Here is a 27387-nt window from a genome sequence, read left to right as displayed (position 1 = left end):
AGCTTAGCGCCAGCTTTCTAAAGCAAAGGATTGCACAGATAATTTCCTACGAAAATAAATTTTACAGAACGCCGCTCATGGCTCTACTTAGCCGGTCTGTTTTTTTCCTAAGCGCATTAGGCACGCTGTCTAGTCACAGCGCACCCGATCGCGACATTAAACAGATCTGGAGCGAGATACATTTAGTTTAATGGTGCGATCGGGCACGCTGTGACTAGACATGCCCGATGCGCTTATGAAAAAAACAGGCCCGCTCAGTAGAGCCAGGAGAGGCGTTCTGTAAAATTCATTTTCATAGGAAATTATCTGTGCAATCCTTTGCTTTAGAAAGCTGGCGCTAAGCTAATGTTATATATTATTTGGTGGGTTTACTGGCCCTTTAAGCTGCAACTATCCTCCTGCATTCCTTTCTATTTCATGCAGCAGTAACAGTAAAAAGGTTATTTTAAAATGAATATTGTTTCCTAACCACTGATGGCAGAATTAAATCATCCTGAAGTAATTAATCTGGGAAGATCAGCAAGTCCTTCTCTTGCACAACTGGTTGTTTGAGAGCGGGGGTGGAGCTGCAAAATTCTCTCATGTAACGTTTAATGCAGGCAGCAGATGCTTCTTGCTCGCCCCATACATGGGAGGACAGGTTCCCTAACTGGAAACTTTCCAGCATAAAGATTGATAGACAAAGCCCATGGTGCACATATTCTAGGCTTTAAACCATGCAAAATGAGCTATTATTTTTTATTTTATTTTTAATTTTGAACATATTAGGCTGAGCTCTGATACATTACTACTAAAATTAAAGATATAAAGAAAACACTGCTTTGTGTTTGACTTCAATCTGTGCTGTTTGGTAGATATATTTTAAGATACTTCCTTGTGCAAAATTCAGTATAAAAATGATGGTAATCTGGTATTGAAAACTACATCTGCATAGACTCTCTAAATTGTTTTTGGCTGCTCAAGAAAACTAATTATGCTTTGAAGCTTTATATCGCCAAAACTCATCAAAGATATCAAAATGAAATTACTATTTTAAAATAGTTTTCACTGTAGATTTGTCTAAAAAGTCTCATATACTGTATGTCTTGTCATGTATCAATCTAAAAATATACTGAATAGATTTTCACAGTTCTTTGGCTGCACTATGGCTACATTTGTCTAACTATAACAACTAAAATATTTAAGGGAATTATATCTTATTTCTATATCTAAAAACATGGCATTTTAATATATATATATTATTTTTTTAATGGTTAGCCCTGAGCAAAAAACTTATTCCTGAGCTTAAAACATTTGTCAATCTCTACAAATATGGCAGTAGGAGTTGTCCTTATTAGTCAGTTAATGAAAAATTGATATCTTTAAATAGTTCTCTTTTTTTAAGTAGTTCATTAAACTATAGTGCAAGTCTACAGCACCATAGCACATGGCTTAGACTTAAATTGGTGTTGTTGTTATTATTATCAGCTCAAATTATCATCATATACAGTTTTGTTTATCTTACCATGACATACTGCATAGTGAAAAAAATAAAAAATCATCTATGTACGTTAGCCTTGAAAAGATGAAAGACTTGGGGCCAGATAACAAGACGAGCACAAAAATGCAAGTAGTATGAAGCATAAACCTGACTGGTGCTACCCATACCTCTTGCATTAACATGCTGGTATTACAAGCCTATGGTTAATATTTATTGTGTGTGATACACTGTTCATGTGGGATAACACAGGTGCATCATTTGACTCAGATATTAGATTTCTATGATAGACTGCACTAAAATTAATGTCGGAGTAGTGGAGTTTTTGGTTAAATTCTTTGCTATACACCTTTTATGGTTTAGAATACACAATACAAAGTGATACAATTTAATACCTGTTTAGTTGCTAAACGAAAAAGGCTATGTGGATTGTGCACTAGCACAACACGTACCCAAGGACTTGTAATATGAGCACAACTAGCTTGCTAATACTGCTTCCCATTGAAAATATAGGGTGCGCTAAATTAGTTTTGGGTTTGGTTAAGTATTTTTTGCTTTGGTTAAACATATTAACTAATAACTTGTAATATTTGATCATGTGTTAATGACTGAGCAAGGCATAATGTAAAATAGCACTCCGTACATTATCACTTGCACTCCATTTGTAATTGAGACCTTAGTTGGTCCTGTCAGAACAGGAAACTACTGGCCAAATAACCAGCCATGACATATTAAAGATAAATGACTACTGATAAAACCTTTGAGTGACGTTATGTAATCAGAAGAACTTCACCACAGTAATGTTGACTGGCATCTAAAGCATTAAGACTGTATCATTTCTCAAACAGCTAGTGTAGCTACAGAAATGATACTATCACTTTACTGGCAATGAGGTGACAATGTTATGTCAACAGATGCAGAGCAAAAATAAAATGTAATGGGCATCAGAGCAGGAATAAGTGGGGGGGGGGGGGTAAAGAAAAAGTCAGTACTGGGACAGGGTCAATTTAGTATTTCATAAATAGTCATTATTAAAACATATATTCTTCTACAAACTGTTATTGTGCTAGTATATTATAAGTGACAATGACATTAAGTAAGCAGTGTTAGTAATTAATCAGAAAAGAAGTGAATAGCTTTAATTGCTTTCAGAGGTTAGCATGCTTCATTAATTGTGTTATTTCATTCAAAGGCAATTTAATAAAATATTAACAAAAATCTTACTTTTTTCAGATGTTAGCGTCCCCTGCAAAAAAAAAATAGATAAATAGGAATTAAAAACATTTAATAATAAGCTATTAGGAATTTAAAGACAAATATATTTTGCTAAAGTACGGAAACAGATGTTACCAATGATTATTATATTTTACTAAAAAATATATATATATACATATATTACTGTTGATTTCATTCTGATGCGGCACTCAATTTCCCCCCCAAAAATATTATATATATAGTTATAGATAGATAGATAGATAGATAGATAGATAGAAGTCATCTTCTTCATATGTTAATTCAGATTTTTAATTAATGGCAAAATAGTCATGCCTTTTTGGATTATCTTAAAATACTGCAAAGCTTTTGTACACCTATACCATATAAAAAAATCTATATAACTTAACTTCCAAAGATAAGGATCAGAAAGACACAGCCAGAGAGGCTTTGGAATTTTGTTTTTCCATTCAAATGTCTCCCAAAAAAATGAAGTGTTACTAAACCAAGCCTAAGAAAAAGCCAACAATCGCAAAACACATAAAGACCACACACAAATAATATTTTGATCATTGATCATCTTCAGAGGTTCTCAAACATCTTGATAAAAAGGAGGAAAATAAGAGTAAAGCACCTAGCTCTGATTTTTTTAGTTGTGTGGGCAAAGCTGGTCTTGACAGACAATAATAACTTAACTGCAAAATATATAACTGTGATTGTATAAAATGATGCAGAAGCAACACTTGCACAACAGACATCTACCTGAAAGCAAGATGTTCTCTTTCCAATACCTGGGAAAATGTCAAAACATCATGGTGAAAATATATTTTTTCACTGAAACAAATCTTAATGTATAAAAACCCAACAAAGAACAAATGCCTGAACTTTCAATAACTTAATGACTAATCCCATATCAATACTATATTTTAGAAAGTCCAAGATTTATAGATCAGATTAAAAAAAAATACAGTAAGTAGCCTACTGTTCACAATAGCTGCTACAGATCTCCTAAATACAGTAATGAGCCTTTAAAAAGTACAATGGGGTCAAAAACTCACTAATCAAACAGAAGACCAAAGTTATGGGATAACAATGAGCCTGCACTGCCTGAAAAAGCAGATCTGAAAACCAAACCCTTCACAGCTAGGTTGTCACCAAACATATTATTTTATTTTTCTTATTTGATCACCCATGGTACATGTTAAGAAAGATAAATGCAAATCAGAACCTTCAAGGAATAACAATATTTTTTTTTACAGCAAATGCTAAATGAACCATACTTTTAGTAAAATATTTGGCTACTTCTCAGTTTTCCTATGACACAATAAAACGTCCCTTTTACCAGGATATTCTCCATATATGAGGCCTAAGATAAAGCACTTCAAACTGTGCCCAGTCTAAATGAAAGAACCATAAACTAAAAAGAATATCAGTTGTTTCAAATCCAAAAACTGTCCTTTAGAACAATAAATTAGCCAAAAGAAAACTTGACACCATACTGAAATCAAGGTCCTGAATGACTGCACAAAGTACCCTTCCTTCTATCAAATCTCAAGCTACTTGAGAAAGGAAGAATCTTTGTATTGTTGGTCTGAAGGAGTCTTTATTTTTTATCTAAGGGAATGATGAACTAAGTAAAACGTGTCCTTGAAAAAAACTCTGCCTAAGAGGGCAGACTGAATGAAAATGACATGAAATACAGGTCTCTTTGTGGTTAACTTGCAGCAGCTTTTGGAAGCTCTGGACTTAGACTATGAGGTAGAATTTCAAATATTTGAGAGGTTTTTGCAGATGGAAGAGCAGTTTGTACTAGAAGAACTAACCTTCGGCTCAGTGAGAAACGCTTCTAAAACACCCTTAAAAAGACATAAAACCCAACATTTTCCTTTCATGCTTCAGATAGAGCATATGTTTTTAAACTTACAATTGACATCTTTTATCAAATGTGCTTTATTCTCTTGGTTTCCTTTGTTGAAGGAGCAACAATTCACTACTGGGAGCTAGATGAACACATCAGGTGAGCCAATGACAAGAGGCATATATGTGCAGCCAAAAATCTGCAGTTTTTTTCCATTAATGCATTGCTGTTCCTGAGTCTACCTAGGTATGCTTTTCAAGAAAGGATACCAAGAGAACAAAGCAAATTACAATTGCATGCTCTGTTGTCATTTTTCAAACTGTTAAACAATAATTAACTTTTTTTTTAAATCCAATCTAATGTGCAAATTATCTTATTCTAGGGTATTGCCTGGATCTTGGTGCGGAATTGCCTTTCTTTAATATTTTATGGAGCATTACACTAATCTCTATAGAGGTTTTAACATTTAATAATAACACATCCAATGGTGCCATATTTATATAAATAACAAACATACGGCCAGATTACCAGTTTTGCGTTAGAGGCTATGCGGTGCTCACGAGCAGTTTTCTTTCACCGCTCACTTACCTGCAGCGCTGGTATTACGAGTTTTTACAAACCCGGCGTTAAAAGACAAGAAGTGAGCATTGAGCAAAATTGAGCTCCATACCGCACTTCAATACCAGCGCTGCTTAAGCCAGCGGTGAGCTGGTCGTACATGCTCGTGCACGATTTCCCCATAGGAATCAACGGGGAGAGCCGGCTGAGAAAAAGTCTAACACCTGCAAAAAAGCACCCCCATTGATTCCTATGGGGAAACACATTTTATGTTTACACCTAACACTCTAACATGAACCCCCTAGTCTAAACACCCCTAATCTTACACTTATTAACCCCTAATCTGCCGCCCCGACATCGCCGACACCTACATTATACTTATTAACCCCTAATCTGCCACTCCGGACACCGCCGCCACCTACATTATACTTATGAACCCCTAATCTGCTGCCCCCAACATCGCCGACACCTACATTATTTTTATTAACCCCTAATCTGCCGCCATCACATCGTCGCCACCTACATTATACTTATTAACCCCTAATCTACCACTCCAGACATCGCCGCCACTATAATAAATATATTAACCCCTAAACCGCCGCACTCCCACCTCGCAAACATTAGTTAAATATTATTAACCCCTACTCTGCCTCCCCTAACATTGCCACCACCTACCTACATTTATTAACCCCTAATCTGCCACCCCCAATGCCGCCGCCACTATACTAAAAGTATTAACCCCTAAACCTAAGTCTAACCCTAACCCTAACACCCCCTAACTTAAATATAATTACAATAAATCTAAATAAAAATTAATATTATTAGCTAAATAATTCCTATTTAAAACTAAATACTTACCTATAAAATAAACCTTAAGCTAGCTACAATATAACTAATAGTCCACTGGAACAGCCAATAGAATGCCAAAAAAGAGCTAACTGCCCTTTTAAGGGCAATGCCCATCCAAATGCCCTTTTCAGGGCAATGGGGAGCTTAGGTTTTTTTAGTTAGTATTTTATTTGGGGGGTTGGTTGTGTGGGTGGTGGGTTTTACTGTTGGGGGGGTTGTTTGTATTTTTTTTTTCAGGTAAAAGAGCTGATTTCCCTTTTAAGGGCTATTGGTAGTTTAGTTGAGGTTAGGTTTTTTTTTATTTTGGGGGGACTTTTTTATTTTGATAGGGCTATTAGATTAGGTGTAATTAGTTTAAATATCTTGTAATTTGTTTATTATTTTCTGTAATTTAGTGTTGTTTTTTTGTGATTTAGCTAATTTAATTTAATTTAATTGTTTTTAATTTAGTTAATTTATTTAATTTTAGTGTAGTGTTAGGTGTTATTGTAACTTAGGTTAGATTTTATTTTACAGGTGAATTTGTATTTATTTTAGCTAGGTAGTTATTAAATAGTTAATAACTATTTAATAACTATTCTACCTAGTTAAAATAAATACAAACTTGCCTGTAAAATAAAAATAAACCCTAAGCTAGCTACAATGTAACTATTAGTTATATTGTAGCTAGCTTAGGGTTTATTTTATAGGTAAGTATTTAGTTTTAAATAGGAATTATTTAGGTAATAATATTAATTTTATTTAGATTTATTTAAATTATATTTAAGTTAGGGAGTGTTAAGGTTAGACTTAGGTTTAGGGGTTAATAAATTTAGAATAGTGGCGGCGACGTTGGGGGCGGCAGATTAGGGGTTAATAAGTATAATGTAGGTGGTGGCGATGTTAGGGACGGCAGTCCCATAGAAAAAAGACTTTACGAAGTTTACGTAAGTCGTTTTGCGGTAAGGCCAAAGAAGTGTGCGTTGCCCCTAAACCTGCAAGACTCGTAATAGCAGCTGTAGTGAAAAAGCAGTGTTAAGACCTCTTAACACTGCTTTTTCAGCCTAACGCAAAACTCGTAATCTAGCCGATATTTTTTTGTAGAAGTAGTTCCTTATGTGAATTATTGGTTAAAAATGTATTGGACGTTTGTATTTTATGTGTTAGTGATATATTATCATTACACATAGTATTCATTTTACTATTAGCACATCAGTGAGCCAATGACAAACTGCAACTCTCTCCCATTAATGCATTGCTGTTTCTAAGCTTACCCAGGTAAACTTTTCAACTAAGGCTACAAAAAGATTTAAGCAAATTAGATAACCGAAGTGAATTGGTAAGTTGTTTTAAATTACATGATCTATCTGAATCATGAAAGAAAAAGGTTAGGTTTTATGTCAATTTAAAAAACAACTATAGTGATAATAATAAATTCCAGGACAGACCTAAAAAAGGACTATAACCTTCTAAAGAGAGGCCTTAAGAATATGCACAGACAGATGCCCAGGTCTTAAAGCTCAGCACCATGAAAACAAAAAAACTAAGATTTTAGCCATTGCAATTTAAAGGGACAGTCTACACATTAGTCATCTTAAAGTCTTATCTTAGATTAAGCTGCAAATAGTCTCCTGTATCCCTTTCTATATCATGCAGCAGGAAAGGTAAAACAGTTATTTTGAAATGAATATTGTTTCTGGCCAAGTTGAAATGTCTGGCAAGCTCCACCCACCAATGACACCACAACCTGGGCTGCATCTAGGCACTCTGCTGAATAGCATTAACAGTCTGTTAAATCTAACTAGTGAGTCTTTTGTGCTTGGATGCCATATGCATCCCAGATAATGATGTCATCAGTGGGTGGAGTTTGGCCCCCATTTCAAACTGGCCAGAAACAATATTCATTTCAAAATAACTGTTTTACCGTTCCTGCTGCATGATATAGAAAGGGTGCAGGAGGCTGTTTGCAGCTTAATCTAAGGTAAGACTTTAAGATGGCTATGGTGTAGACTGTCCCTTTAAAGATTTGCTTCAAAGAAGAATAACCTAGCTGACTGTACAAACACTAGCCTAAACAAAAGGAATAATCTATGGACCCCAAAAACAAATGTAGGGGTGAAATATTATGTGTAAGGGGCTTGAATATTAGACCCTCAACAGGTCAAGGGCAGACCTCAAATCTGTAATAACAAAACACAAATTAACAGATGATTTGACAATGTACATTGCAAATAGGAAGTGTCATGTTATCATAGATCTTTACTGAGCACACAAATCCTTTATTTTCTTGCACTGTTCATGTGCACAATATCTCCTGGGCTAAAAGTAATGCAAAGTTTTAAACATGTTAATAGGGTAAAATTATAACAAAACATTACAAAGCTAAATTATTTATTCAGTGAGAGAGTTCTCACTGGTAAACATTACCAGGGAGGGCCAAGATTATTGTTTTTCCCTTTATGTGTTTTTAATGACTTGTTATACCAGCTGCAGAGTATAAAACGTATGAAAAATCACTTATTTGGTTTATTTTTGTATATGCAATAGCTGCTTTTGTTCTTTGAAACCACAACCTGTCAAATGGGTTGAGCTTGCAGGGAAATCTGATCTACTAATTTTTGCACATACACATGCTTAATTTTATTATCTCTGTATACAAAAGCCAAATGCTCAGGGCCTTATAATCTAAAGCTCTCCACATTTTGCTACACTTCTCCAAGGGGCATTCCCTGCGTTTCTGTATGTGAAGAGGAGACAAGCCCAGTGCAATATAGCTCTGCATAACACTTTGTGCTTTGTATTTTATATTACTTTACACTTCAGATTATTTTATTACATGTAAACTTTTCATTTACTATTTTGTATTTTTCTTTGTATACAGTCATGTATTTAGGATTGTAATTTTACAAATTCTGATTATGCTTTCATAGTTTCTGTATAACTTTAACAAATTAGGATCATACTTTGTATATGTATGTGTATCTTTACACATTACATTGCACTTTGTATTTCATATTTTCAAATAAAACTGAAAAAAATTGACAGCTTCAGTTTTACAGAGAGCCTCATTACTTTGGGCCAGATAGGCAAAGATTCTCTAGTTTGGAGAGAAATTATAGTGCAGACTTCAAAGGGGCTGAACTCACTGAATTCTATAATAAAAGGGGTAGATCCTGGAAGTCCAAGTGAGATGATACATTCCATAGAAAGTAATCAAGCTCTCTAGGATACAGAATATCACAAGAGACTAGAAGATAACTGGAAAACACCTGGGGCTGATATAAAGGCTCAGTTTGCATAAATTACAAATTACAACAAAATGTTTTCATACAAATTAACTTGTTTGTGCCTATAGTTTAGAGTATATTAATTTTATCTCAGTTACAGCATTTCACAAGATTTGTAAAATAGCTTCAGACATACCCTAGGAACTCCCTTGTTCAGCCCAGGGAACGCCCCTTGTACCTCACACTTTTTTGAAGCTAAGATTTATTTTAAAATAGAGAAAACACCAAGTGCAGTGTACGTTGTAAAAGATACGCAGAAATATACAAAGTATGATCCTAATTTGTTAAAGTAACACAGAAACTCTCAAACATAATCAGAATTTGTAAAATCACAGCTGGATCTAAATCTAAATGTAATAAAATAGAAAAAAGAAAGTGCAAGGCTTGAATGTGATAATACTGAAATGACCTAATCTTAAGTGTAAAGTAATATAAAATACAATGCACAAAGTGTAAGTGTAACAAAACTTTCATATCATGCAGTGCTATATTGCACTGGGTTTGTCTCTCCAGGTACAGAAATTAGAGAGATCTTGCAGTGCTGGAGAGTTCCACCTTTTTTTCTTTGAGCATTCAGTGAGTTCAGCCCCTGTGAAGTCTGTACTACAATTTATTTCCAATCAGCAGAATCTTTGATCATCAGGCGCTTAGAAAGAACAATTGAAATGTTACATGTTATTGCTTATCTCTCCTAATTCTCACTGAGAGTGTAATTTCTTCAGCTGGCTATGTTTACATAGCGTTTCTATAGCCTATACTTAAGTATATAAACTTTCAGCATAGGTGCAGATACGACAGGCAAACTCAGCTATTTTAAAGGTAAAGGAGCTATTTGTAAAAAATGTAATACACTTCAACAGGTAAAATGGATAATTAGGAACAAATTAAAGGGGAGGACATTTTAGGGTAACCTGTTTCTTTAAATACTTTTTCTTCTGTCACTAGGAATAAACATTTAACAATGGCTGCACAGCTCTCAATATCATACAATATTTGTATAAGGTGTATTTATTAGTACAGTACCTCATCCTCTAGTTCTTGATCTGATTCAGATTCCTTAGAAGCACAAGATGTCAGAGAGGATAAAGAGTAAAACAAAAAAGAGAGAAACACAAATTAGAGCAGCAAAGTGTTAGTATTTGAATAATTCTTAAGGTCTTCGAGTTAAAACAAACCAAGAACTTCATTGAATGAAACAGTGCAGTAAAAGTTCAGCAGCAATATCAGAGCAAAAATGTGTAGTTTTTAGCCACTAGAGGGAGACATCAACTATAGCTGTCTGGTAGAAATATGTGTCTTGAGTTTTCTTCAATAAAGTGTTAGTAAATATTCTTTAGTTTTACTGCGCATAACAATTACATACATTGTCATCTTTCGTATTCAGGGTTTAACATGTTCGATCAAACACCACATGCCTTGGAAGTATTTCTGTTCCTCAGCATGTTATTTGGCTTTCTCTGTTATTGATAATTAACTTTGCAAACTTTTATAATATATCCTACTACTTAAAGGGATACTAAACCCAATTTTTTTTATTTAATGGTTCAGATAAAACATGTCGTTTTAAGCAACTTTCTAAATTACTCCTATTATCACTTATTGTTCGTTCTCTTGCTATCTTTATTTAAAAAGCAGGAATGTAAAGAATTAGGAGCCGGCCCATTTGTGGTTTAGAACCTGGGTTATGCTTGCTAATTGGTGGCTTAAATGTAGCCACCAATCAGAAAGCGCTATCCAGGGTGCTGAACATACAATTGGCCTGCTCCTAAGCTTTACATTCCTGCTTTTTAAATAAAGATAGCAAGGGAACAAAGAAAAATTGATAATAGGAGTAAATTAGAAAGTTGCTTAAAATTGCATGTTCTATCTGAATCATGAAAGAAAAATTTGGTTTAGTGTCCCTTTAAGTATCTTTATATCTTTGATTATATGAGGCATGTGTAGGATATTTTATCTTGTAATATATCCATATACATTAAAAAAAAAACAATGTATATACAATAGTTATACAAGAAATATTCAGGAATGGCATTATTTATTCTTAATAGATCATAACTGAGTTTTATTTAGCTGATAAGGTGACTAACCCCCCCGAGATGTGACACTATGTATTGTGCATCGCTAATATGTAAATAATTAATAGTTATAATTTAATAAAAACAATTACATATACAACCTTGAATATTAGCAAATGAATATTATAAAATACTAATTTTAAATAAGCCTGTGTTTAGATATACAGAATAGGTCATCTAGAACCTAGACAGAAATCTTCAAATGTTGCAATTCATAAAAAATAAATGAGGTATTTTAGAATGTGCGTATACACATTTATAATACAATAAACTGTTATTATGTCTTGCATTCTGATAAAGGCAATGGTACAATTGTTAATGTATTTAAGATTTGGGGCCGATGATCTACAGTTCTCCACTCAAGAGATATCCTTCAAATAATTTTAGAAATGCAAATGTTCCATTGAGTGATGTTTATCTTGCTATGCAGAGCCCTGGATATGAAAGAGGTTTTGGGTGCATTTTTTTTTAATGCAGGTGAGATTTTAGACATTGGGCCCTTGGTCTTGCATTACATTGTAATGAAGAGAAGCCTGTTTAAACCATATACAATTTCACATATAGCAAGAGCTTACCTTATTATATTGTGGCAATGTAATATTGAGATTACATATGGCTTGGTATACAAGGCCTCGTGATGACTTTGGCTCCTTCATAAAAGATAGGCGTCCACAAGGTTCCTGAGTTGTATCTCGTACCTAATGTGGAGAGCAAAATGTAAGGACCACCACTTATTTACTTGCAGAGCAGGCACCTTAGATAAATCAAATGGTTCTGTCCCATAAGTTGAAAGGGACAGTAACGTCAAAATTAAAAGTCCACGGTTCAGAAAGAGCATGCAATGTTATACAACCTTCCAGTTTACTTATATTATTACATTTGTTTTATTCTCTTGGTATATTTTGTTGAGAAGTAAACCCATTTAGGCTGATAAGAGCTCAGGAGAGTGGACATGTATTTAGCAGTCTATGGCAGCAGTGCTTGAAACAATGTCTAACATTGCTATTAACATTGTTGCAAACACTGCTGCCTGATGGCTAATGACACGCTCATACGTCTAATCTTATCTAGGATAACTCATTCATATGGGCAGCATGGGTTCTGCCCCACCATTTAAGTTGCTCCCTAAAATAAAATAAAAAATTTCACATTTAAATTGTTAATATTAAAAAAAAAACAAAAAAACATCAGACGGCAGTGAAGGCTTGTGTCCTATGATTAATATTAAGAGCATCTCTATCTAGCGGCTTTAATGGTTCGGTGCAGGCAGGGCTAGATGGAATTTAGCCCCAACAGTGTCCTATAAATATTATTGTAAAAAATGGCTGTGCTAAAGCAGCAATTCTTATGCTTGGTGAGACTGCTTTAACTTTAGCCCTCCCATATCCTGCAGTGTTCAGTATCCTAAAGCTTGTTTATGTCACTTCTAGTTTTAGTTAGAGTGGGATATTCAGCTACAGGAAGGGAGCCCATTTCAGTTACCAGTTGTGGGATCTGTGGTTATTATCTTATTGAATAGTTGAGTACTTTCAGATGTACTTTCAGATGTAATAATAGCAGTTATAAGGCTTGCTTGGGGACACCTAGCATTATGCATCTGTGTGTTTGTAAATGCTGAATATGTGAGTACTTACAGGAGTAATAACAGCAGTTATAAGGATTACCTGGAGACACCTGGCATTATGCATCTTTTTCTGTTTCAGCCTCAATTCAGCATTTTAAAATTATTTAGGAAATTCTACTTTTCTAGGGTTTGCTGGGAAGTGTCGTCTTTCTAACACACGATCTTCCACACTGCCTAATTCTCTTCAGATACAAAGTAATGTTTCATAGATCTATTATAGAGAGTCCTGTCTACAGAGAACAGGCAAGAATGTGTCCATCTACAACAATCTACACTGCCTACTGACATTGCAGAGTAGGCATTCACTAATATGAAGAGATATAAGTTAGAGATGTATGTAGTATACTTGCAAATGGAGAACTAGACTGCTGTTTCACTATGTTTAGCTTATATCAATTGTAACGTACGGCATACCTGTACCAAAAGCATTTAAAGATTCACCTCTTCTTAAGGTTTTTGGTGCTTCACAAGCTGCTAGATTTGTATAAGCAACATGTTATATTATGCTATTTGCTCTATTGTCTGATCTCTATAATTTAGTACAGTCTATAAGAGCTGCTACCTTTTTGCCTGTAGTTTATGCTGCATGAACAGTTGAGCTTTTTGTCTTTTAGCAATGATGTTTCTACTACATTAATATTGTGCTTGAGTGCTAGAAGATAGAAAGGGGAACAGTGTATATATATATATATACACACACCCACAGTCGTATGCAAATGTTTAGGCACCCCTGACAATTTCCATGATTTTCATTTATAAATAATTGGGTGTTTGGATCAGCAATTTCATTTTGATCTATCAAATAACTGAAGGACACAGTAATATTTCAGTAGTGAAATAAGGTTCTTGTTAAGGTCAGAAGTAAAATATCTGAGAGGCAAAGGATGGTGAGAACGGTCAAAAACACCCCACAGACCACCTCCAAAGACCTACAACATCATCTTGCTGCAGATGGTGTCACTGTGCATCGTTCAACAATTCAGCATATGGGAGAGTGATGCGGAAGAAGCCTTCTCTGCACACACACCACAAACAGAGTCGCTTGAGGTATGCAAACACACATTTGGACAAGCCAGCTTCCTCTTCGAAGAAGGTGCTGTGGACTGATGAAACAAAGATTGAGTTATTTGGTCATAACAAGGGGCGTTATGCATGGTGGCAAAAGAACACAGCGTTCCAAGACAAAAACTTGCTAGCCACAGTAAAATTTGGTGGATGTTCCATCATGCTGTGGGGCTGTGTGGTCAGTGTAGGTACTGGGAATCTTGTTAAAGTTGAGGGTCGCATGGATTCCACTCAATATCAGCAGATACTTGAGAATAATGTTGAGGAATCAGTCACAAAGTTATGCCGGAGCTGGATATTTCAACAAGACAACGACCCAAAACACTGCTCAAAATCTACTCTGGCATTTATGCAGAGGAACAAGTACAATGTTCTGGAATGGCCATCCCAGTCCCCAGACCTGAATACCATTAAAATTCTGTGGGGTGATTTGAAAGGGGCTGTCCATGCTCGGTAACCATCAAACCTAACTGAACTGGAGATGTTTTGCAAGGAGGAGTGGTCCAAAATACTTTCATTCAGAATCCAGGCACTCATTACAGGCTATAGGAAGCGTCTAGAGGCTGTTATTTCTGCTAAAGGAGGCTCTACTAAATATTGATGCAATATTTCTGTTGGGGTGCCCAAATTTATGCACCTGTCTAATTTCATTTGGATGCATATTGCACATTTTCTGTTAATCCAATAAACCTAATTTCACTACTGAAATATTACTGTGTCCTTCAGTAATTTGATAGATCAAAATAAAATTGCTTATCCAAACACCCAATTAAACATTGTTAGTAAATACTACACTGTAAGGGGTTTTGCTTCTTGTGTGCTCCCCATCCCCATTTTGTCTCCATGAGTAATACAGTGGTAGAATGTGGGTTGTTGTCAGGGGATGATGTTTTTTTTTGCCTTATCAACTTTTAAAAAATCACCAGCTGCCACTGCAAAGGACGCCAAGAAAACTAAGCAAAATTGTTAACAACATTATATTGGAAAGTTGTCTAAAATAGCATGCTCTGTCTAAATAATATAGGTTTAATTTTGACTTTACTGTCCCTCATTTCACTCTCCGTTCAATATCTCAGTTCAATATTTTTATTGCTGAATAATAATATAATTTGAGTTTTGAAAGCTGTGGATCTCATGACTGAAGTGAAGATCTCCCATAACTCACTGTCTCTATAAGCAGTGACTTTACCTTGACAAATAATGGAAGTCTGTTTTCCTTAAAGGCATAAAAACTAAAGATATGATGCTGACCACTCTTTATTAGCGGTATCAAGTTTCCAAAACAGTCTACGTAGATTGGTTTTCCTTCAAGCACCTAAATAGGAAAGAGAAGAACAAAGTGTAATTAGGATCTATTTTGAAGAAACACTACAACTGTGTTTTAAAGCTAGGGGTGGGGTTCAATGAAATAAAACTGTGTTTTTTTATTATAGATACAGTTTCAAGTAACTTTAACAGTGTTCATAATACCACATACATCCCTTTCGCAACAAACTTAAAGGGAGACAGTTTACTTAAATATTTTCCCAATTTTTGTTCCCAATTATCCATTTTACCTGCCAGAGTATATTAAGTGGTTTACAAGTAGCTCCTTTAACCTTATTTAAGCATTTGAAATAGCTGGTTTAGCGGGTGGTATGCCCACCTATACTGGAAAGTTTCTGGTCTTACATCAAGGCTATTAACAAGCCTTTGTAAACACAGCCAGCAGAAGAAATTACACTCCCAGTGGGGTGTAGGATAGTTAATAAAATGTTAATTTTAGAGTATACTGTCCTTTCAATGTCAAGTATAATGTGTCTGAATGCCTGTGCTTAAATGCACAGGCCATGAGCGTATCATATTTCCTACACTGTACAGGGATAAAAGGATATCTTAGAATATTCTTTGAAGAATGTACAGCTCTTATTATAATACTATAGGAAATACTGCGATAAAGACTTAAGTTACTATAGTGAGTGAGATGTTCATGAGGCTACCAAGATAGGCTACTAAAGTTTTGTACCTCTCCTGTGTTTGAGTGGTTTTGTTTCAGCTACTGATGTTTGTTTCCCCCATGTGGCATTAAGTCTGTACTTTTTATTATTATTATTCTCAGGGTTTTTTTATGTGTTTATTGTGTAGTTTTATTTAATACAAGACTCTCCAATGGTGTCTTTTCATTCAATATATTGCTTTTCCACTCATTTGTACCTAAATATGTATATGTCTGATTTTTTATGACTTTTTTGTACATGGTATGATTTTGTCTGCAGATATTATTATTCTTGTTTTTTAATCTACCCTGCGTGGAGAGTTGAAAAAGCAGAATGTTATTTTCTTTTTTCTGTTAATTGCACTTTTGGATTATAAATAAAGTTATAAAAAAAAGTCTGTACTTTTTATGTCATTTTTTTCATGTTAATTTTAATAAATATTAATTTAATCTAAAGTGGATATTTGGGTGATTCTTTAACTCTGGGGATCCTCTATTGTGATACACTTGATCACTTAGAGCTAATTTTTAGCTATTGAAAATCAGAGTCAAATTTTATACAATTCAGTAAGACTCAATGTTTATATATTACTTAACCATTAAGCACCTTTTCTTCCGTTAGAGGCATTTTGAATGGAATCGTTAAGATTTCTGAAAGGCAGATACTTAACTGACTATTTGATGGTATTATAAGAAGAAACCAATCTATTCAAGGATTATTGTAAGATATCATTTTACCAATGCACACTGTGTGATTTGTATGTGTCATTGTGTCTATGTTATTATCAATAGGAACTTACATCTTAATATTTGATTTATTATATGTTAAACATTATTGGGGTGGGTGAATTAAAGGGACCTTAAAAGTAAATAGTAAAATACTTTCTAATTCTGGCCTCCTAATGCACAGAATACTCATCCGGCAAGTTTAATTATAAAAGTGTGGAAGGTATACAATGCCGTATTTTAATGTTATCACAGCCATATTGCACTGCCAATATTACAATAAACAGTACAGACCAGTAATTATTTGTGAATATTACATGAATGGGATTTGTCTGCATTGCTATTCAACATACTTGTAAATAGACATATAGGGGTAGATTTATCAAATGTCGGGCGGACATCGATAAATGTCGATAGCATACACTGTCAGCATTTATCATTGCACAAGCATTTCTAGTGAAATGCTTATGCAATGCCGCCTGCTGCACATTCGCGGCCAATCGGCTGCTAGCAGGGGGTGTCAATCATCCTAATCGTATCCAATCGGGATGATAGCTGTCCGCCACCTTAGAGGTGGCAGATGAGTTAAAGGGACAGTATACTATAACGCTAGATGACAGCACTATTTCCTGCTATGTATTGCTCCAGACCGCTGCTTCTTAACTTAAGTTTAAGATGGACCTGAAACATCTGGGGTAGATTGCAGCATCCGCTGCTTGATAAATCTACCCCGTAGGGTGTAAGATCAGCAAATTATGTCATAATTCTACAAACTCTTAACCATGGAAACTTTTTTTTAATTTGTAATACTGTTGTTCAGTTTTTTGATAGTATGTATTTCATTGTGTATAATGTTTTCACATTTACATTAATTATGATGTCACATTCATTTTCATAAATGGTTTAGGATTTACATTTTGATTTTAAAAAGAAAACGAAAAAAGTTTAACCATCATCGATAAAAAAAACTATCTTAATGGAAACAATTAGAATGATGATCCAATGTTTATTCTCATTGTCATATTTCTAAATATATGTTGGGTATTTATGACAAATGGTTGTGGAATCATATTATTTTAGTCATGTGCATGTAAATACCTCTACGTCTCTGCTTCTAGCAACTTCTGCAAAGTTTTCTTGCTGTTCCAGTGTTTTGTCCACTTTGTCATCTGTCATGCAAAAGCATCTCAGACGTGCTTCAATGGGATCTTGGGATTTGGCAAACACAACAAATTTGGCCATGTAGGGAACACATATAATTTCTCTATACACTTGGCTGGCAAAAGTAACAGATTCTTGGATTTGTCGACAGTCTATTAACCAGAACCTGCAGGGAAAATTGTAATTATTCAAGCTGTAATATCATAAATATAACAGTGTGTGTAAACCATTCAGAAATTTTGGGTCATACTTTCAAAATACAATCTAACAAAATAAACTGTAACACAATTTTTACAATCAGGTTATAAATGTTTACAGGGATTATGATTGGAGAATAGTTCCTCTCCATAAAATGGGCAGTAGGGAAGACTCTGATAACTACAGGCCAGTCAGTTTAACTTCAGTAGTAAGGAAATTAATGGAAACTCTTTTAAAAGAAATAATTACGGCTTACTTATAGACAAAAAAAATAGATTATTAATAGCAACATGGTTTTACTTTAGGTTAGACCAGGGTGGAACAGAAGAACAAGTACATCTAGATTTCAGTGAAGCATTGGACACTGTCTCACACAATAAACTAATTCATTAAAGGTATATGACACCCCAACATTTTCTTTTGTGATTCAGACAGAGCATACAGTTAAAAATAAATAAATCCAATTTACTTTTATTATTACATTTGCTTAATTCCCATGGTATTCTTTGTTGAAGAGATACCTAGGTAGGTGTCTGGAGCAATACATAGCAGGAAATAGTGCTGTCATCTAGCGTTATTGCAAATGAATAACATTCTTGCAAAACTGCTGCCAAATAGTGTTCCAGACGTACACACTCCTGAACTTATGTCCCTACTTTTTAATAAAAGATACCAAAAGAACAAAGACAAATGTGATAATAGAAGTAAATTAGAAAGTTGTTTAAATTGCATGCCCTATCTGAATCATTTAAGAAAAATTATGGGTTTCAAGTCTCTTTAACTGGAGGAGGGGGTAGTTCTCAATTCTGATGCCCATTTTCCTTGATATATTTATCAGCAATATTAGCAAAAAAGCCACAGGGGAAGTTTGTCTGTTTGCACATAATAAAAAAATGTAATAGAGTTGATAATTGGGGATGGGGGGGTGGACCAAATGATAAGTGATATTAAAAATTGGACAACTGGAAAAATGACTGGGATCTAAAGATTAACCCTTTCCGGTCGTATGTCAGAATATAGCCGACAAAGGTTTTTTTTTACCAATTTTGGTCCAATGTTGGATATATTCCGACATGACTTTTTCAGACTGGAGTGTGGCCACAGAGCGATCGGCTGCTTTCAGCACATATTGTTCCCACATAAATGGCAGCCACTCAAAATTAGAGCCGTAGTGATAGGGGATGGGAGAATGATGTATGTCCCATGCTTTATCTGCAGCCTGTGGCCTGCCATGCATTTACAGGTATTTTTGTAATTACAGCTGAGCTTCCTGGAGGCCACCCACAAAAGATAGGAGCTGAGCTCTAAACTTGGATTGCAATTTGTATTTTATATATATATATATATAATTTTCAAACATAGAGCGCACTCCCACCTAAGGAACAGCTACCAGGGTGCAGACAAGCACAATCATAGAAAAGGAAAAGATATGCACTCTCTGGATTTGTGCAAAAGTGGTGCTTTATTGGCACATAAAAAAGTAACGTTTCGGGGATCAATCACCCCTTCATCAGACCAAGGTAGATAGATAGATAGATAGATAGATAGATATAGATATATATTTATAAACTTGGATTGTATTATATATATATATATATATATATATATATATATATATATATAAAAATAAATAAATATGGATATAAGTGCACCTTAGTCTTTTGCTCGATCGCTAATATTTTACTTTGAACTTGTAATACGAGCGCAAGAATAGGAGCTTGATTTAACTTGAGCACAGTTAGTGCTCAACAGTGCTAATATAATTATGCTCCACTTGTAATACAGCCCTAAATAAGCCTACAGTTTTAGGAATAGTTGGGCACACTTGTTAGGCCTCTGGTTCTCATCTGCCATTAAAATTTATATTTCTACACAAATCTACTGATGCATGGACTTTCACAGCATATGTACGTATGCCAGTGATAACTTTTACTAGAAGCATTTTTGTTCATGGAAGTATATTGCAAAAATGCTTCTATTTAAAATCAAACCTATAGAACTATTTAGTGAATGTTACAGAGCAAACCACAAAATTAACCTTTTCATATTAAGTTTCCTACTGAAAGGTATCACTGGATTCTAACAACAAATTGATTAGCAGCTTTGTCAGAATTTTAATTCACGCAACATTATTAGATGCTTTTGAAAACAGTAGTGGTTTATTGAGCAGCTCGTTTAGAGTTTTTATGCAAGCTGGAAATATGTTTGTTTGTTCTTAGAAACAAACCAAATGACACGTCATAACGTTCCCCTGAAAAAAGAGGCAACCACCACATTACAGACCTCACTGCAGAATGGTTTGAGCTTCTCTGTCTTTTTGCCTCTCCCTTGAGTAGAACTGTTGCTTTATTAAATTAGTCACACACAAGATTTTACTCTTGATGCTTGTGCCAAAATATCTTTGTTTGTTTCCATACTATAATTTTGTGTTAATTATAAATAGAAAACTGCTGATCTATTAAAGGGACAGTCAACACCATAATTTTTGTTGTTTAAAAAGATAATCCCTTTATTACCCATTCCCCAGTTTTGCATAACCAACCCAGTTATAATAATACACGTTTTACCTCTGTAATTACCTTGTATCTAAGCCTCTGCAGACTGCCCCCTTATTTCAGTTCATTTGACAGACTTGCATTTTAGCCAATCAGTGCTCACGCCTCTGTAAATTCACGTGCATGAGTTCAATGTTATCTATGTGAAACACATGAACTAATGCCCTCTAGTGGTGAAAAACTGTCAAAAGGCTTTCAGATTAGAGGCGGCCTTCAAAGTCTAAGAAATTAGCATATGAACCTCCTAGGTTTAGCTTTCAACTAAGAATACCAAAAGAACAAAGCAAAATTGGTGATAAAAGTAAATTGGAGAGTTGTTTAAAATTACATTCCTTATTTGAATCATGAAAGGTTTTTTTGAACTTTGCTTGAGACACGAAACCCAATATTTTTTTCCTGTTTCAGACAGAGCAAACATTTTGTACAAATTCCAAAGAAATGCAATAAAATAACAAATGCAGTGCGCAGGTAATGGCTGCCTAATAATGGATACAACTGAAAGCTTTCAATTGTACCCACTTTTAGTTAACCATTAAAGGTGCTACCTAAATATAGCATTTGTCATTTTCTTGCAAAATGATTTTTGTTTTCTTAGAATACACCAGGAGTTTTCAAACCTGTCCTCAGGCCTCCCTAACAGGCCAGATTTTCAGGATATCTGAACTGGAGCACAGGTGAAATAATAAGCTGATTAGTAAACATTGTTATTAATTTGCTCTCACCCAAGGTAATCCAGACAATCTGGCCTGTTAGGGGGGCCTGAGCATAGATTTACAAACCCCTGGAATACACTGAACAGCATGGTACTGACCTTTTTTTTTACATAAACAACTTTCTGATTTACTTCTATTTTCAAATGTGTTTCATTCTCTTGTTATCCTTTGCTCAAAGAGTAGCAAGTCACTACTGTGAGCTAGCTGAGCATATTGTGTGAGCAAATGACAAGAGGCATATATATGCAACTGCCAATCAACAGCTAGATACCAGTGACATGCATAGGTATGCTTTTTAGCGAATTATACCAGATAATAGAAGTAAACTGGATATTTTATTAAAATTGCATGCCCTTTCTGAATCATGAAAAAATTATTTTGACTTTACTATCCCTTTAAGTATTAAAGGGACAGTCTACCATAGAATTGTTATTGTTTTAAAAGATAGATATTCCCTTTATTACCCATTCCCCAGTTGTGCACAACCAACACAGTTATATTAATATACTTTTTACCTCTGTGATTACCTTGTATCTAGGAACCTTCTTCCAGCCCCCTAATCACATGACTGTGACTGTTTATTATCTATTGTCTTAAATTTAGCATTGTTTTATGCTAAATCTTAAATAACCCCCTGTGCCTGAACACAGTGTTATTGGCCCACATGTACTTACTGTCTCTTTGTGTTGAAAAGAGATTTAAAAAGCATGTGATAAGAGGCAGCCCTCAAAGGCTTAGAAATTAGCATATGAGCCTTCCTATGTTTAGTTTAAACTAAGAATACCAAGAGAAAAAAGCAAATTTGATGATGAAAGTAAATTGGAAAGTTGATTAAAATTAAAAGTCCTATCTGAATAATGAAAGTTTAATTTATACTAGACTGTCCCTTTAAGTTGTCTGTATTACTAACACGGAAAAACTTACTATCAGCTAGCAGCAAACTGTAAGTATTATATAATTAAATAAACATAATTCTCAAAACTGAAATGCACACGAATGAGTAGAATGTTTGCAATACGCAAGAATTAGTAAAAATGCTTTTAGTAAAAGCTACAAGTGTTTTAGTGATAGCTTTAACTGTGCATGGAACATATAAACTAACATTTAAACCGTGCTTCAGTCATGACTCAGCTAATGACATTGCTGAAACTACATGTTGCCCCCAGATCTCTGAGCAGGCACAGTTGTAAAGTGAGGGTAGGCAACACATATGTCCACATTCTCCATGTACAGTAAAAAATATTACTGAAAAAGTCACATTTTTTACTAAAAACATAATTTATGCTTACCTGATAAATTTATTTCTCTTGTAGTGTATCCAGTCCACGGATCATCCATTACTTATGGGATATTAACTCCTCCCCAACAGGAAGTGCAAGAGGATTCACCCAGCAGAGCTGCTATATAGCTCCTCCCCTAACTGCCATTACCAGTCATTCGACCGAAAACATGCAGAGAAAGGAAAACCATAGGGTACAGTGGTGACTGTAGTTTAATGGAAAAATTACCTGCCTTAAAGTGACAGGGCGGGCCGTGGACTGGATACACTACAAGAGAAATAAATTTATCAGGTAAACATAAATTATGTTTTCTCTTGTTAAGTGTATCCAGTCCACGGATCATCCATTACTTATGGGATACCAATACCAAAGCTAAAGTACACAGATGACGGGAGGGACAGGCAGGCTCTTTATACGGAAGGAACCACTGCCTGAAGAACCTTTCTCCCAAAAACAGCCTCCGAAGAAGCAAAAGTGTCAAATTTGTAAAATTTGGAAAAAGTATGAAGAGAAGACCAAGTTGCAGCCTTGCAAATCTGTTCAACAGAAGCCTCATTCTTAAAGGCCCAAGTGGAAGCCACAGCTCTAGTAGAATGTGCTGTAATTCTTTCAGGAGGCTGCTGTCCAGCAGTCTCATAGGCTAACCGTATTATGCTACGAAGCCAAAAGGAGAGAGAGGTAGCCGAAGCTTTTTGACCTCTCTTCTGACCAGAATAAACGACAAACAGGGAAGACGTTTGTCGAAAATCCTTAGTTGCCTGTAGATAAAATTTCAGGGCACGGACTACATCTAGATTGTGTAGCAGACGTTCCTTTTTCGAAGAAGGATTAGGACACAAAGATGTAACCACAATCTCTTGATTGATATTCCTGTTAGTGACCACCTTAGGTAGGAACCCAGGTTTAGTACGCAGAACTACCTTGTCTGAATGAAAAATCAGATAAGGAGAATCACAATGTAAGGCAGATAACTCAGAGACTCTTCGAGCCGAGGAAATCGCCATTAAAAACAGAACTTTCCAAGATAACAACTTGATATCAATGGAATGAAGGGGTTCAAACGGAACCCCCTGTAAAACATTAAGAACTAAGTTCAAACTCCATGGTGGAGCAACAGTTTTAAACACAGGCTTGATCCTAGCTAAAGCCTGACAAAAAGCTTGAACGTCCGGAACTTCTGACAGACGTTTGTGTAAAAGAATGGACAGAGCTGAAATCTGTCCCTTTAAGGAACTAGCGGATAAACCCTTTTCTAAACCTTCTTGTAGAAAAGACAATATCCTCGGAATCCTAACCTTACTCCATGAGTAACTCTTGGATTCGCACCAATATAAGTATTTGCGCCATATCTTATGGTAAATCTTTCTGGTAACAGGCTTCCTAGCCTGTATTAAGGTATCAATAACTGACTCAGAAAAACCACGTTTTGATAAAATCAAGCGTTCAATTTCCAAGCAGTCAGCTTCAGAGAAATTAGATTTTGATGTTTGAAGGGACCCTGGATCAGAAGGTCCTGTTTCAGAGGTAGCGACCAAGGTGGACAGGATGACATGTCCACTAGATCTGCATACCAAGTCCTGCGTGGCCATGCAGGCGTTATTAGAATCACTGATGCTCTCTCCTGTTTGATTCTGGCAATCAATCGAGGAAGCATCGGGAAGGGTGGAAACACATAAGCCATCCCGAAGGTCCAAGGTGCTGTCAAAGCATCTATCAGAACCGCTCCCGGATCCCTGGATCTGGACCCGTAACGAGGAAGCTTGGCGTTCTGTCGAGACGCCATGAGATCTATCTCTGGTTTGCCCCAACGTCGAAGTATTTGGGCAAAGACCTCCGGATGAAGTTCCCACTCCCCCGGATGAAAAGTCTGACGACTTAAGAAATCCGCCTCCCAGTTCTCCACTCCCGGGATGTGGATTGCTGACAGGTGGCAAGAGTGAGACTCTGCCCAGCGAATTATCTTTGATACTTCCATCATTGCTAGGGAGCTTCTTGTCCCTCCCTGATGGTTGATGTAAGCTACAGTCGTGATGTTGTCCGACTGAAACCTGATGAACCCCCGAGTTGTTAACTGGGGCCAAGCCAGAAGGGCATTGAGAACTGCTCTCAATTCCAGAATGTTTATTGGTAGGAGACTCTCCTCCTGATTCCATTGTCCCTGAGCCTTCAGAGAATTCCAGACAGCGCCCCAACCTAGTAGGCTGGCGTCTGTTGTTACAATTGTCCAGTCCGGCCTGCTGAATGGCATCCCCCTGGACAGATGTGGCCGAGAAAGCCACCATAGAAGAGAATTTCTGGTCTCTTGATCCAGATTCAGAGTAGGGGACAAGTCTAGAGATGAACCGGATCATGCAGGGAAGACAATAAACTTCTGACTGAATTTTTTGATGCGTAGCAAAAGCACCAAAAAAGGTCCCTCCCCCTCACACATAACAGTGAGAGAGATCAGTAAACTGTCATAAATTAAATAAAACGACTGCCAAGTGGAAAAAAATAGTGCCCAAAACATTTTTTCACCCAGTACCTCAGAAAATTAAACGATTTTACATGCCAGCAAAAAACGTTTAACATTAATAAATTGAGTGTTATTAAAAAGCCTGTTGCTAGTCCCTGCAAATTAGGCTAAAGTTTTATGCATACAGTATAATTCCAGTGAAGTGCCATTCCCCAGAATACTGAAGTGTAAAATATACATACATGACAGCCTGATACCAGTTGCTGCTACTGCATTTAAGGCTGAGTTTACATTATATCGGTATGGCAGAATTTTCTCATCAATTCCATTGTCAGAAAATAATAAGCTGCTACATACCTCTTTGCAGATTAATCTGCCCGCTGTCCCCTGATCTGAAGTTTACCTCTCCTCAGATGGCCGAGAAACAGCAATATGATCTTAACTACTCCGGCTAAAATCATAGAAAAACTCAGGTAGATTCTTCTTCAAATTCTACCAGAGAAGGAATAACACACTCCGGTGCTATTATAAAATAACAAACTTTTGATTGAAGGTATGAAACTAAGTATAATCACCACAGTCCTCTCACACATCCTATCTATTCGTTGGGTGCAAGAGAATGACTGGTAATGGCAGTTAGGGGAGGAGCTATATAGCAGCTCTGCTGGGTGAATCCTCTTGCACTTCCTGTTGGGGAGGAGTTAATATCCCATAAGTAATGGATGATCCGTGGACTGGATACACTTAACAAGAGAAATTGTTTTTGCAAAAATGCTTCTTTTTAAAACTGAAATGTACTCAGTTTTGAGTTTTTTGTGTTTAAGTTATAGCCCCAGGAAGCTGTCCATTGCCTCAAATTTACCAAAGAGCCATTGAAGAGGAGGAAGGTTGGTCCAGGGACTAGCACCCACACTACCTAAAGGGGGCATCTGCTTAGACCAGGCTGTACCATCTGCTAACCAGGCTTTTACCACCTATGGTAATCAGAGCTGTATCAGTGATCACCTTCTATATGCCAAATGTGAGTAAAACACTGAAAATAAACTCCCACAATAAGGCACTTGAAGGATCCCCAATTAGCCAGAAAAGGACACAGGCAGTGAGTGAGAAAGCATTTATTTTTTGCTCCTTTTATCTAAATATCCAATTGAGCCACCATTTGTAAATCTCTCTTTCCTGCTATATATGTTGCCATTAATGTTGTCATTATGTTTGAAGCATTTTCTTTTTGCCACCCAATCCAGGAAAATGGCCGCAGACATCCCATGGACTCAGTACATATAAAAAGTTGTCAATGCTGACTTTAAATTCCAATATGTTAGAATGTTTCTCTCTCATTAGCTGAAATACATTTTCCGTGCTAAAGAAATATAAACACTAAACATTTTTTATGGGGCAGTAAAGTCAAAATTACATCAAAATGATTGGATAGAGCGTGGCATTTTAAACAATGTTCTAATTTACTTATTTTATTGATTTTGCTTAGTTTTCTTAGTCTTAAAAAATAAAAAAAAATATCTGGGACATACATAAGGCTATCATAAGAAAGAGTAACGTAATATTGGTAGACGTCATGGATATTTTTGGTTCTTATTTACCGTCAAACTGTATGTCTCTGTTTTTCTATTCTAGATGAGCTCAGGAGTATACACATGTATTTAACTTTCTGGCAGCAGTGTTTACAATAATGTTTATAGTAATGTTATACATTGTTACAAATACTGCAGCTATAGATTGTTAAAGACATTTGCATGCCCTTGAGCCCCTACCAGCCTAGCTAGAATTACTCTTCAACAAAGAAAATTTGATAATAAAAGTAAATTTGAACATTGATTAATATGGCATGCTCTATCTAAATCATAAACAGTTTATTTTCACTTTACTGTCCCTTTAAACTAACAGCATATGAAAGTAAAAAATGTTGGGAAAAAATATTTTATTACAAAAGTTAATAGCTTCTGATTAGTTGAGCAAATGATTCTGAAATGCTTTGTTCTTTTGGTATCCTTGGTTGAAGAGTAAATCTTGGCAAGCTTGTAGAAGCTCAGGAGTGTGCATGTGTCTATAGCATTCTACGGCAGCAGTGACTGCAATTATGTATTACATTGCTATAAACAATGTTACCAAGACTACTGCCAGATGGCTAAAGACACGTGCATGCTACTAAGCTAACCTAGAATTACCATTTAACAAAGGATACCAAGAAAACTAAGCAAAATGGATAATACAGTAGTAGTAAATAGGAAAGTTGATTAAAATGTCATGATCTATCCAATCCATTTAAAATTAACTTTGGCCTTACTGCCTCTTTAAGTTACCTGACATATGAAACATCATGAT

The 27387-nt window shown here is 35.6% G+C and overlaps 1 protein-coding gene across 20 annotated transcripts in view; it reads right to left on the bottom strand.

Moving 5' to 3' along the window:
* ANK2 (ankyrin 2) overlaps positions 1–27387 on the bottom strand; it is a 469556-nt gene that overhangs the window by 94994 nt on the left and 347175 nt on the right. For 19 of the 20 annotated variants that reach the window (XM_053703568.1, XM_053703565.1, XM_053703570.1 and 16 more), the window contains 5 exons: positions 17784–18012; positions 15174–15299; positions 11871–11993; positions 10244–10276; positions 2702–2723 (listed from right to left, as the gene is read on the bottom strand). In XM_053703568.1, coding sequence (XP_053559543.1) covers positions 2702–2723; positions 10244–10276; positions 11871–11993; positions 15174–15299; positions 17784–18012 — 533 coding nt within the window. The remainder of the gene's footprint in view (positions 1–2701; positions 2724–10243; positions 10277–11870; positions 11994–15173; positions 15300–17783; positions 18013–27387) is intronic. The other variant, XM_053703580.1, reaches the window with a different exon arrangement.

This window comes from Bombina bombina, chromosome 2 (genome assembly GCF_027579735.1).
Source record: "Bombina bombina isolate aBomBom1 chromosome 2, aBomBom1.pri, whole genome shotgun sequence".
Classification (NCBI taxonomy): domain Eukaryota; kingdom Metazoa; phylum Chordata; class Amphibia; order Anura; family Bombinatoridae; genus Bombina; species Bombina bombina.
The sequence above is the reverse complement of the archived record's forward strand: the minus strand, read 5'-3'. Positions and strand labels throughout refer to the sequence as shown.